The sequence below is a fragment of the Bidens hawaiensis genome, unplaced genomic scaffold, assembly GCF_021521415.1.
Source record: "Bidens hawaiensis isolate Kalapana, Puna unplaced genomic scaffold, B.hawaiensis_p1.1 tig00009061_1, whole genome shotgun sequence".
In the NCBI taxonomy this organism is placed as follows: Eukaryota; Viridiplantae; Streptophyta; class Magnoliopsida; order Asterales; family Asteraceae; genus Bidens; species Bidens hawaiensis.
Genome location: NW_027491663.1, coordinates 13001 through 27475, shown reverse-complemented (window position 1 = coordinate 27475; position 14475 = coordinate 13001). Strand labels below are relative to the sequence as shown.

Here is a 14475-nt window from a genome sequence, read left to right as displayed (position 1 = left end):
GATCCCTTTCTTGTCTATCTCAGATATTAGTAGGTTCTGATCCCTCTTTGCTTCTCTATCTCAGATATTATCAGGGTCTGATCCCTTTCTTCTCTATCTCAGATCTTATTAGGGTCTGATCCCTTACTTCTTCGTCTTCGTACATTCTGTCTTTACATACTTGTAACATACATATACATTTTTTACTCATTCATACATATTCATATGTCGTACATATATCTATCATACACATTCATCTATTATTTACATACCTTCCATGTCAACACGTGCAATATCCGAAGATCGTTCACGTACCAACAAGCTTTCGTTCACATTCAAGGTATACATAATTAACATATAAACCATACTACACTTACCATTTAAGGTAAGTGTATTAACTATCATCGAGTATGCACACAACCCCGAAAACATAACAAGGAAATGGAGCTAGAACTCACCTGAATTCTGTTACGTTCACCGTTAATGGTTATTCCTTTCTTGAGCTGTGCACGGCTAATTGTATAATAATTACATGTATCGATTAACTATTACTACTCATATCGTATTTATGTCTTTATATAACCCACAACGAACGGGTGTCCGGGGGCAGCGCCCCTGGCAGCTGGGTTCTAGGGGCGGCAGCCCCTAGCGGGGTCCAAGGGGCAGAGCCCCTGGCTGGGGTTAAGCTGCCAAGTCAGCTTGGAAAAATTTTATTTTCATTAACTGTCTTAACACATTTCCATTAGGATTTTAAATTATTATTTTATTCGCTAACTCATTCTCTATAACGAATTAAGCCTAATTCGTTAACTAATTCATTATCTTTTTTGATCTGGTTCGTTAACCGATTCGTCATCTGATCAGCATCTGATTCGTCATCTAAATTCGTTATCTGAACATCATGTGATTCGTTAGCTGATTCGTTATTCCGGTTCGTCATCGTAACATAGCAAATGGCGAGTAACGAACTAACTGGTTCGTTATCTAAATATAACGAATTGGTTATTCTGATTCGTTATCTGCACATAGCGAATTGGTGCGTGACGAATCACCTGATTCGTTATTTTAACTTTAACGAATTGGCTCAGTCTTATCCAGACTTTGACTCATGGGTTAAAGTCAAAATCATCAAGAACACCAATTGGTCAACGTATCTTAGATATGCAATTAAACCTTCGTTTCTTAACCAAATAACACGATTTAGGTATCAATGGATTCAGAATTACAGCGCCTACAAACCATAACCATTCAATCATCCAAATGTTCGTGTTTAAAGGGTGTGATTTATGCATGTATACATACGGCACACTTTTCCCCAATTAATCTATCATATGTTAACCGATTTCAGCAGGGTTTGTTGTATTGGATTCGTTTTCATCATTTTCAAACAGATCTAAGGTTTCCCAAAAAAATCCGAACTTAAATGAGTGATTTCTAATTATAAACGTACCTTAAACGAGTCAATTACGAATACAGTCTATCTTTGATGATGTTTTGGTTTGTCGCACGATCTAGTACCAATAATTTCGGGTTTTCAACTTCGGATCTAGGCTCGGGTTAAAGGATGGTGTTTGTGTGTGTTTTTGATGGTGTAGGATATGGTGTAGAGATAAAAATGAAAAGGTTTAAGGGGTATTTATACTCCCTTAAGCCCATGGACCTAAGGCCCATTCCATCTCTTATTCCATCTTTTAAAGTCCAAGCCCATCCTCATATAGTTTATTTATTTAAAACCGACACACGACACACTATAAAATAAACGAGATTTATTTTATTAATTCATAACGAAAGCAGGATGTTACAAATAAAAAATGCATAATTAGTCGTAAAACAGAAGGATTCAACCATACCCCTTACGACAATTAGACAGTATATATAGTATGCCCTTGCCTAGTCTACACCATACCTACGGTCAGGTAACCATATGGTGCGGTTGGAACGGTTTCAGTTTGCTGTTTGAAATTTTTTAACAGATTTATTTGGTGTGTTGGAGAGGGGGTGGGGGCGGGGGGCGGGTGGTTCATGACATATTTAAGACTACTCTCTCTCGGACAAACACACTAAGGAAACACTTTTGAGGAGTTCTTAGATCATTCAGTTCGAGTGTCAATTAAGCATTAACCACAATTTCAACCCGACTCAAGATTTCTACAACACTATTAGTGGCTAATTTCTCCATTGATCAACCCTAGGTCCAGGGTTTGTTTTGTATGTCATATTCAATCATTTGAGGTTTTTATTATCAAACACAAACGGTTATTTGTTTATGTCTAGTTTGTGAGATTGACAATTGTGTAAATTAACTTTGTGTACGAAGAGTGTGAAAGTGTTAATGTTCCAAGTTCATATATTTGAATTTTAATTATAAGGTGTTAAGTTTAATAGTGTTCTTGAATGGTTAAATTATCCATACGGAGATTTCGTGTCGGTTATCACCCTTTGTTACACCAATAGATTAGGACAACTTCTATGTAATCCTTTGATTAAACCTTAAAACTGATTATCCAACTAGCATGTAAACCTAAATCCAAATGGGCCATATTTTAATTACTTGTTTACAATCAATTTCATATTTCGTTTACATGAAACAATTCTCTTAATCAATTTATATCAGTTATTGCTAAAGGTAAAGTTAGAATACAAAGGGAGACAAAAATGAGAAGTGTAAGAAGAATTCGTGATCATACAAAAAACCCTTTAAAAAAAAGTAAAAATCATAACTCAAAATATAAATAAAAACAAAAAAAATTATAAAAAACTAAAATGTTTCTACTATCATTTTCCGTTCAAAAAATAATAATAATAAATTGACGAAAAGACACAATATTGTTCTCAAAGACACAATAACAAAAATGAACAAAAGACACAATTATAACTACAAAAAGACACAATTATAATTACAAAAAGACACAATAGATCATCAAATATAACACAATGATGAACAAAATATAGCACAATGTTGAGTAATATAACACAATATAAAGAAAAAAAGACACAATGTCAAGGAAAATTTACATAATTAATGACGAAAATAAACACAAAACACAATGAAAAACAAAAATGCACAATGATCTTTTTTACTCACAATTGTGTCTTTTTGTTTTTTAATTTTTTTTGGAGAACGAGAAAGACGGTGGAAACATTTTTGTGTTTTTTACTTTTTCGTTTTATTTTTAAATTTTGAATTATGATTTTTTTATTAATTTATTTTTATTTTTTTTGAGAAGTTTTTTTGTATGGCTACAAATCATTCTCACCATTCTCATTTTTGTTCCTCCTTGTAAAATAACTTGACTCTAATTGCTAAACCACAAACTCTTTTGTAAGTTCCAAGACAGATATTGAACAATAGGATATTAACCCGTATGGTACGGATTTGCTATGCATTTCAGTACCAAAATCCGTAAACGGAATCGACCAGATTTGTACCCGGTAATACCCAAAAACCAAAACCGGGTATTTTCAATACTTGAAACTGGGTTTTCCAAACACCTGATCAATGCCCGAAATTACCCGAAAATACCAAAAAAATGCACCTCCTTAAAAAACCCAGTTTATACTACACAAAATTCTGAAAATAAGGTTTTTTCAATACCCGAAATTAGGGTATTCTAATACCCAATTTTAGAATATCCGTTCTATACCCGACCCAACCCCGGTGCAAAGGGTATTTTCTTGTTAATATTTTTTTAAATTCAATTAAGTTATTTGGGTTTTGTTAGGAGCCCAACATTTAATAGGAAACCTGCTTACCCAATGACGGTGTTAGTAATATTCAAGGTTCGTTCGTCTTTGATTGCTTGGATGTTGTCAATTAGGTTTCTATTTTATAACTTCATTTGACTTTTGGTTGTTAAAATTGATACATACACACATTGTTTTGGAGTCTGGAAGCCAGTAAACGAACCGGACGTTTAGTGGGAAGTGTTTATTTATTTTTTTAATTTTTTATTTTTTTAATTACGAATATAGAAACATATATATTACATCAACATAGCAGGTAGGCGGGCAACAAGCTGCGCCGCCACCCCTTTCTGAATTACAAACCCTAACCTGCTAAAGACATACCCCTGCCCCTTTTGGAGTCGACACATTGCTATGCACAACCCGTTGGACCCTGGTTAGGAAACGGATAGCTTCCGGTGCCAAGGAGCCAAAGGTATCAAAAGCCAGAGGGACAAAAACATGTTGGTTCTCTTCGCAGGCTTTAGCATGTTTCTCCACCTTCTTCGTTTCAGCCCTTTTCATTGCTTGCCCAGCTACAAACCCATTATCCCTCAAACCAGCTAAAGGAGATACCCCTGTGAGGTCAACACAAGCGTGTTTTCCCCCCGGCCCAACCAAAGACGAGCAAATCTGCCGGTCGTAGAGTGGATCTCCCTTCCGTGGGGTCTGTAAGGAAGTTTACGGGGGCTTCTTTTTTAGTTGATATCCCAGCTCGCCTTAAGATGTCCCAAAGAACGTCCCGCACCCAATCATGTCGGTATTTGAACCCAGGCATCTCCTTGCAATGAAACGCATGCTCTCCGAATTTATCCAGGCAAGCCTTACGGCAGATCGGACATGTTTCGTCTTCTGGGTACATTGGGACCATCAAACGGTACTTAAGAATGGCCCTATACTCGACCACAGACATGCTTTGGCCCAAGCCATCAATCGGGATAACGGTCAGAAAATCTTGGGCATGAGGATCTTGTAAGCATTCAATAACCGCCTTCTGTCGGGGTGGGGGGGGGACAATCCAAAAACTTCTCCCAGGCTCTGAGCGATTTTGCCAAAAAGGGCATTCGCCAAAGTTTTTTGAGGGTTGGGTGGGGCGGTGTCCTATTAGAGAAACCGCCAATGTCAAAGTCTGGGAAAGCGCCATTTAGGCGTTCCAGGGCCTGCACGTATTCTGAGTCCAGGTCGACAACTCCGCTATTCCTTAAGATGTGATTCTGTAGCTTCCAAGACTGAGCCCTCGACGCTACAAAAGCGTAAACCCCAACATCATGAGCTGACAAAAGGCCTAAACCCCCCAAGCGCATCGGTAAAGATGTAAGTCGCCACTGAAGATCACCAAAGAACGGGCCTCCACATACAACTATGTCTTCGATGGCTTCTCGAAGCCCCTTATCAAAACAGGATACCGCATCATCCATCATATGGGGGTGGCATGTTCGTAACCCAAAAAGCAACTTAGCAACCCCCATGCAAGACCTAAGCTGGAGGAGTTCGATCTGGGGATCCCTAAGGCAAGGTAAGAGTTTCATAAGATCCACCGCACGGGATGCTCTCCGCCTCGCCAACTCCTTAATAAAGTAGGGATCTCGACTAACAGCCCCTCCAAGGAGTTTTACCCCTCTCTCTGGTCTACCAATCCCACTAGGGAAAAGCCCGTCTTTAACTTTCACTCCATTACACGCTGGCCAAAAAACCTCGGTTTTCTTAATATTAAGTTGAAGCCCCAATGATGGCCCTTCCGAGCTGATAATGTCTAGGGCTTTAGTGACTTCGTTGGCACCACCAATAATAGTCCCATCATCCAAGTACCAAGCATAAAATGGGAGGTTACAGTCATTTTGTACCCGTAGAACAAGAGGGTGTAATGCTAACCCAAAGAGAAGGGGCCCAAGGGGGTCTCCCTGCTGAACCCCAGTAGTAGCCCCTATACCGTCATCACCAACGTACAACCTAGCCGGCCGGGCATAAAGGAACTGGACCCATAAATAGATAGACGGGCAATGATGATGAACCTCCCGGAGAAGGGCTGTGCGGTTGACCATATTGAAGGCGTTGGAGAAGTCCACAGTAAGCATAGCTAAAGAACCGTCCGCGTGAAAGGAGTTAAGAAACCGGTTCGCGCTGTGAAGCACCGCCTCTGCCCCATTAGGGGTCCCTACCCCAAACTGAAAGTCCCCTAAATACTGAGTCATTTCCTTCCCAACCATCTTCATAGCCACTTTAGAAACCAACCTACGCCAGATAGCCCCCACAGCAATGGGCCGAATTCCATTATCTGGCTTTAATAAAGGGGTAAGGGGGGCCGAAGCAATAAACTCAGCGAACACCTTGGGGCACAAACCCACTAGCCATTTATGTTTGTGAAGTGTGTTCATTTAATTAAATAAACGACGTGTTCTGTTCGTTCATTTATGTTTGTGAACCTTCGTTTATTTATGTTAGCTTATGTTTGATTATGGTTTTCATATATGCTTAATTATGTGTGTTTATCTCTGTTCAATTGTGTTCATTTATGTTCGTGAACTGTTCATTTAGATTTTAAACAATCGAACGTAAACGAACACGAACATACGAACATGTTCATTTTTTAAACGAACACAAACGTGAATTTAAATGAAACAAACATGAACTTGCCCTTGTTCATTTTCGTTCGGTTCATTTACAGGCCTAGGGACTAAACTTAAAACAAAAGATTCCATTACTGAAATTAAGAAAAAGTTAGAGAACACACTCTGCACTCGACGTACCAACCGTAATTGTTCAGATGTGATGATAAATGTTTACAACTAGCATAGGTTCTAGTGATCTTGAGGTAATAATAAATCATATGATTTAACTGTTTTATTTATTGTTAGCCAACTGGTTGATTTGTAAAGATACATTTGGAATGATTTTTCGTGAGTGATCGAGTGTGTTACTGAATGCTTATGTTCAATTTCAATCACTGCAAAACTATTTGCATTGGTTTTTTAGCATGAGTTTACTGTTTTAGATGATCAATGAAAGAAAGCGTCGATTGTTACTGTTTTGTTAGTATAATTGATTATTAAGTTTTGCAATCATGCTATGATTTTTTTACTTGTTTGTTAAAGACTTAAGATTATTAAAATTTGAATTTAATTCAGGGATCACGAGAGTTCGTGCGCAAAATAGCTGATAACGGGCTTGATGCCGATGCTGATGCTGATGATGATAATATAACTAAGGTATGATGATGATAATATAGACGATGGTAGTGTCTATTTTTAGATTTTTTTTTATTATAAAAATTAAGCTGTTAAATATTTGTAATGCAACATTCCCAACATCAATCTAAAGGGCAACCCCAATGAGGACACGTCACCAACCGTAACAGAGGATTAGTGTCGAGTCATCATCATGCGAAATTTTTTTATATAATTTGGTTTGGTGGATGTTGTCTCCGAATACAAGGTGAGAAAAATGAAGAAATTAGAGGATAATAAATTGATTTGAAAGGCGGTAGTGGAATCGATAATAAAAAGAGACGTGACCTACATTAACCACTTACGGGAAGAAGAGAAAACAACGATTTGAATTTTGTAATGAAGTCACATGAAAATATTCGAGAACCGTGGTTATCGATTCTACTAAAACGCAAATGGGGAATTTGTAGGAAGTAGGACTGGCCTGCTAATTTGTATGTTATTTTTAATTATTTGTAAACGTTTTTTATTTTTTGAATGGAATGTTTTAGGGTTTTTTATTTTAAAAAAAATACGCGAAATTTTTTTATATAATTTGGTTTTATATTTAATTTAAAATAAAATAACAAATGTTGGTTTCACGAGATCTAGTGAATAGTGATGAGTACCTCATGTTAAAGAAAGGAAATGGGTTAAGTGATGAAATAGCGTGACCAACTATGATTGGCGAGTCTCGAGTGGTGAGTTCCCCTTCCCAGTTACGATATCAATTATACGGTGATTGTAAGTTTGTAATTATTACCAATAGAATCTGGATGCTAACAATTTGACCCAACAAAAATGTGAATATATAAATTTCTTCATAAACAATGGTAAATAACTATATCATGTTAGAAAATTCGTCTAGTCTAGGATTTTGCGTGAAACTGAAAAGTTGTTTCGAAACCGATCAAATACCTAACCAAAACAAATAACTGATCGTTTGGTTTTATAGTTTTGTAAAAATAATATTTTGGTTCTTGCGTACTTAATGGTTCAAATAATCAAGAACTAAACTTATAAAATTTTATATTTTATTTTCAATCAATTATTTTAAAACAATTTAATAACAGTGTAACCTAAATATTTTAGCTTAAATGTATAATAATAACCTAGTTATTTACAAACCAAAGAAGTTTAGGCCTAAATGCATTATTTTCCCCCAATTTTTTTCCTTAGATCAAATATTTTCAAGTTCAAATAGACTTTCAAGCCAAAAAACCAAAAAGAAAATTTCATAGTCCTTTAGCCTAAAGACGATCCAAACTAGACTTGAGAAACAAACCCGGTTCCGGAAACGACCAGGAACCTGGCCCGCCCTACCCGAACCCGCGGGTACAAACCAGGTTCCAGTTTCTAAGAGAAAACATACACAAACCTGAAACCGAACCAAAACCACTGGAACCGGTTCCATGTCTACCCGTTCAAAACCTAGACCCGACCAAACCCAACCAAAAAACCGATAAAAACCCAACCATATCTGTAACCTTTTCCCACCCGATCCAGTTCTTAACTTTGTTGACCAAACCCAAAACCCGTTTAAAAAAAACCCAATCTATAGTTCTATACACCCTTGACTAGAGGTGTACAAATCGGGTTTTTCAAATACCTGGTTCCAGGTATGAAACGGGGTTCGTGTATGACTGGGTATTGGAAAATCAGGCATTGGCAATACGCGGGTCGGGTTCGAGTCCGGGTATTGTCTCTAAAAACCATACCTTATGCATCGGGTCGGGTCGGGTATAGAACCGGGTATTTTAAAATCTAGTATTTGAATACCCTATTTCTAGGTATTGCAAAAACCATATTTTCGGGTGTTTTCCCAGGTTATTTTTAGAGCATAGATTGAATTTTTAAGGGGTTGCACTTTTTAGAGGTATTTTCGGGTATTTTTCAGATTATTTCGGGTATAGATCAGACATTTGAAAAAATCGGTTTCGGGTATGGAACCGGTTCCGGTTTTCAGGTATTACCGGGTATAAACCGGGTCCGGTTATGGGTATGGGTTTTAGCACTGAAATGTATACCATATCATTACCCTACAGGTAGATTCGGGTACGGGTTCTGGTATTAAAAATATAGATATAAAAAAAGGTTCCGGGTTTTTATTTCACCTCTACCCCTCATCCAAACCGAGTAACTGACCCATAGGCAACTAATGTCTTATTAGGCTTTCTTTTGGCCCAAAAAAATATAAATCAGTCCATACAGATCCAATCCAACTTTTATCATATAAACAAAATAAAACAAAACAAAATCTGATATTATTATTATTATTATTGCTCTCTCGAATACCTGCTCTTTGCTTACCGGACGTTTACCGGCGATTCATTCAACGGCAGTTCAACGATACCAAAGGTTAGTTCGTTTTATCTTTAATTTAATTATTTGTTACAATTTAAGCTAGTTTTGCAGTTTCGATTAATTAGGGTTCTAATTAGGGTTTATTCGATTTCGATTCTATTCGAATTAAGTACCGTCAATTGATTGTTCTTAGTTAGGTTTTTATTATATTGATATCTGAATACATATTATCTGCTGTAGTTTATAAATTAATGATTAATTTACATGTATATATTATATACATAATAATAATTGGGGCTTTTATGGTCATTTGATATTTAGTAGTTAAAACTGTTTTTATTTTTGATATCTGCTGATTATCAGACCTGCACGGGTCAAGGCCGGACACCTACACATAAAAACTAGGTTGTATAAAGTTTAAATTTAAACTTTTATAGAAGGTTGTTTTGTTCAAATAGAACTAGGTTGATTATATGTATCGGTTGTGTGTCAAGCGTTCTGTTTGTTTGTTAACCAACTGGTTGATTTGTGAAGATGCATTTGTATTTTTCGATAGACCTGTTCCTCGTGTTTTGCAAGGTATAATGTTATGAAAATATACATAGAACTAGGGTTGCCAAGAAACATTGAAACATACTGGGGGTGTTTGGGATTCCTTATTTTACCAACTTATACCTTATTTAAGGCATAAGGTATAAGTTACAATGTTGTAACTTATACCTTATACACTCACAAAACCCAACTTTCCCAAACATCTTATAACTTATAAACCATTAGTTATAAGGAGCAAAAATAAGGAATCCCAAACAGCCCCATACAGATGCACATACAACTATGAATACGTGCCTTAGAAGATGAACCGAAGATTATCCCTAGTGAACTGAAAAAGAAGAATAAAACCGACTTTTGTTTACTTACGTATAATTTGAAAACACATTGCCTTAAAAGATAAGCTTTTCGATAAATATTTTCTCACGGTTTATTGGGTTTTACTTAGAAGTTAGAACCGACAGGTCTGGACTAGGGGTGACAATCTTGACCCATGGGTTGTATCAAAATGTATAAGATGGGTCAGAATGGGTCAAACTAAAAAAAGAAAATGATTGAAACGGGTCAAAACGGTTTGAAATCTCAACCCATTTTGACTTATTTCAAAACCCCTCACCAAAAAATTCAAAAACAAATAATTAAAAAAATTATAACTCGAAATATAAATCAAAAACTTAAAAAGTAAAAATACCAAAAAGTTTCCTCCGTTTTTCTCGTTCCATGAAAAAAAAAACTCGAGAAATGTCAACCCGTTTTGACCCGTTTCATTCATTTTCTTTTTTTAGTTTGACCCATTCTGACCCATCTTACACATTTTGATACAACCCATTCAACCCATGGGTCAAGATTGCCACCCCTAGTCTGGACCGAACTGATGCAAGAACCAAATTTATTGAGATATATTGACCGAGCCAGTTTTTTGGTTTACACGGGTTCAGCCCGTTATTTGCACACTCTTAATCTGCAGCCCAGATTTTATTAAGAATTGCTGCATTTAGTTTGTCTGTTTGGTTAAAGTTTTCATTCGTGAAATAGTATATGTTTAGCTGTTTAATATCTATCATAAGCATCATTGTTTGTTTGTTGGTTCCGGTATTGGTAACCATAAGTTCATTTTTCAGTTTGGTTTTAACATGATCTGTATGATGATACGTTGTTTGTTATCTGATATTCATATTGGATGTGTTTTTGTTAACTTTTTTTTGTTTTGTTTAAACAGATTATCAAGTAATCAACCGATTTACATCACTTGATCAGCAAACAAGCAACCTGAAATGGCGGAGAGAAAGGTGCTTAACAAATACTACCCACCGGATTTCGATCCGGCTAAAATTCCAAGAAGGCGTATGCCTAAAAACCAACAAATCAAAGTTCGTATGATGCTTCCGATGAGCATCCGATGTAATACATGCGGAAACTACATCTACAAGGGTACAAAATTTAATTCCCGCAAAGAAGATGTTATTGGCGAGGTATGTAATCAATAATCACTTACATACATGCAATGACAATTTGGCCAACTACTTAACATTCACTTCTTATATGTGCAGACGTATCTTGGAATTCAAATTTTCAGATTTTATTTCAAGTGCACCAAATGTTCGGCCGAGATCACCATGAAAACGGACCCTCAAAACTCTGACTATACTGTTGAGTCGGGAGCTGCAAGGAATTTTGAGCCTTGGCGTGCGGAAGATGAGGTAAACTTTCATACAAAAAATTAATATAATTATTTACTTATAGTTATTGTTTTTGGATTCGTAACACATTAATCATATTAATTTTTTTTTTGTTTTAGGTCAGTGAAGAGGAGCGAAAGAAACGGGAAGCGGAAGAAATGGGAGATGCGATGAAATCATTGGAGAATCGAACACTTGATTCAAAAAGAGAAATGGACATTCTTTCTACACTTGATGAAGTGAAATCTTTGAAGGTTTGTTTTTAATTATACTTACATAAATATAAACATTTGTTTTATTATGCCCTTGTGTGTGGATTTAAAATACTATATGTATCTGTTTTGCAGTCAAGACAAGCACATGTGAGTGTCGATTCAATGCTCGAAGCCTTGCAGCGATCCGCTCCCGTACAGGTATGGTATTGAGTGATAAACATTGAAATTATGCGGTTATAAAATGGAGTTATTTGCTTATACGGTTTCTTGATATCTTGCAGCAGGAAGAACAAGGGCTTGACGAAGAAGATGAAGCCTTGATAAAATCAATTTTCCATGTTAGTATCACTGATTATTAAGTTTTAAATCTTGCTTCTACTACCTGTTAAGATTACTAAACTTTGAATATAATTTAGGGATCACGCGAAATTGTTCGCAGAATTGATGACGAGGAGCTTGATGACGAGGATGGTGATAATATAACTAAGGTATGTTGATAATGGCGTAATCCAGTTTTCTTTCTTTTCTTTTTTTTTAATAAAAAAACTTAGTTTTTGAAATATTTGTAATGCAGAGGAGGAAAGTTTCTCAAGAGGTTTTTGATAAACCAACAGATTTCTTAACGAAAGCGAGTACCGTTGAGAAGCCGAACAAAAAAGGTAAGTGGAATTAAATGGTTTTGCTGCTGGTGTCATTTGTAACTGTTTTGAGTTATTATTAATGTTATTATTATTCATGCAGAAGAAGCGGGTGGTTCTTCAGGTGGCCGAATCGTTCTAAAGTCTTCCACGATAAAGTTTAATGTTGTGAAAAAACCCTTGGAGGCTAAAACACAGGAAGAAGAAAAGAGTAAAGAAAGTAACGGGCTTGCATCTTTATGTCAATATGACAGCAGCGATGAAGAGTGACTGATCATGTTTTATATAAGCAATTGGCTTTTTAACTTTTAAGCATCTTTTATTTGCTTAATGTATTGATTGTAGATGCTTTATATAATCATTTTGTTTTAATCATCTTTTATTTGCTTAATGTATTGATTTTAGATGCTTTTTATAATCAGTTTTCGTTAATCTAAAAGATCATATTTTGAAGCATCGTAAGCAGACTTGGCAAAACGGGCAGAGTTGGCGAGGTGACGGTCTGGCCTGAGCTGATTAATAAAGGTTCGATTTAGACCGGGTTAGGACGGGCCAAATAAAAAAAATTCAATTTGGTTGGGTTCAATTAGGGATCTTATTATAATAGGTTCGGGTTAGAATCGGCTGTTTTGGATTAAAAGAATGACCAAAGTTGTCACATAATCACAAATTGTTACAAACTTAAAAGCTGTTTTCTAAAAACAATCAATTTTTTCAAGATTTTAGTATTATGGATCACAAATATATATATAGAAAGTACAAACATTAGGAACCTTGTACGTTTTTATATATATTTGTGATGCATTGACATGTTTATGATCCTCTTTAAAAAATTCAAATGAAATGGCAAATTACCTTACAGGTAAAGAAAATCCTTATACTGAATTTCTAGAAAAGTGCGTATCGAATAACATATTGAATCTATTGGGACAATATTGGTTATAGGTACTCAACGCTCAATCTCTATCTATAATCCAAAGTCTGAAAAAGTGGGTACCGGTTGGTACGTACCGATACTTTGCATCAAATTCTCGTCCCTACTTTGAGGCTTAAAGTTACAGGGTCAGGTTTAAGTTCTAAACACCCATTGACGTGTGAAGCCTTTTCTAAGCAGCCCACTGTTACCCATGTAGCATTTGTTTTTGCCCATTGTGGGTTGTCTCTCAAGACTAATAACTCGGTTCCAAATGCTCATGAAGCCAACGGGTCGGTTTTGGGACCCAAACCTATACCCACTTTGTAAAGTCCGTTCTATACTCGACTCAAAACCTATCCGATTTTTGGCAGGTAATTACTCATTGGGTATCGGATAAACTCGCAGGTGTTGGGTATACCTTTTAGTTTATTAAAAATACTTGCTGGGTATTAATGAATTTTGACAAATTACAATTAGTCAATTACATCAAGCGATCAATTAAAAAAAATACCACAAAAGTTGGCAATAACTAATTAATTACAACAATTGCTATAAGCAAGTTTCTGACTAATAAATGATAGTTCCAATTTTCATATGATTCATCAAATTTTTCCAAACTTTTTTTAAAAGTACAATTTCTCTAAAAAATAAATAATAATTTTTAAGGTAAACTATATGTCGGGTTACTCGGGTGTATAATTAGGTAAGCAGGGCCATGTTATCGAGTAATTTGGACGGGTAATTGGGTATATTACAAAACCTAAACCCATCCCAAACCATGAAATTTTTAATAATAATCTCAAACTTGTCTCATACCCTAATGATACCATTTTACGGTTCTTTTCATCATGTTGGAGTTTTATTGCCATCCCGGCTCATCCCTACTTAGGGGTTTAGAGTTACATAGCTAGGTCTAAGTTTTAACTTGGCATGCAATCTTCATACACCATCTTGGATCTTCAAATATCAGTATTCGTCTATATGGTTCGTATAGGCCTATAGGTTAAAAACAAGTTGTTGGATGATGAAATATTTAATGTCTTTTATGCTTGTTAAATTCAGTTAGTTAATGAAATGCTATTATGAATCTTTTAATAGTTTATTGGCTTATATAAGATGTTTGAAAAAAAATTGTTAAAAAATATAGTTGTTTCAAATATTTTATAATAGTCCACACACAATAACCAACCAAACTACTTTCACGTTTTAAGCTTAAATCTCTATATTACATTAAGTTAAACAACTTTCAGCATAATCATGTAAACCATC

The 14475-nt window shown here is 35.8% G+C and overlaps 1 protein-coding gene across 1 annotated transcript; it reads left to right on the top strand.

Annotated features, from left to right (window-relative positions):
• The first annotated feature begins 10864 nt into the window (after positions 1-10864).
• On the top strand, positions 10865-12669 carry LOC143530899 (uncharacterized). The gene is made up of 8 exons (XM_077026314.1): positions 10865-11230; positions 11309-11458; positions 11557-11691; positions 11785-11850; positions 11934-11990; positions 12069-12140; positions 12227-12311; positions 12394-12669. The coding sequence occupies exons 1-8, from the start codon at positions 11033-11035 to the stop codon at positions 12558-12560; spliced, it is 930 nt and encodes a 309-aa protein (XP_076882429.1). The 5' UTR covers positions 10865-11032; the 3' UTR covers positions 12561-12669.
• Positions 12670-14475: the final 1806 nt, after the last annotated feature.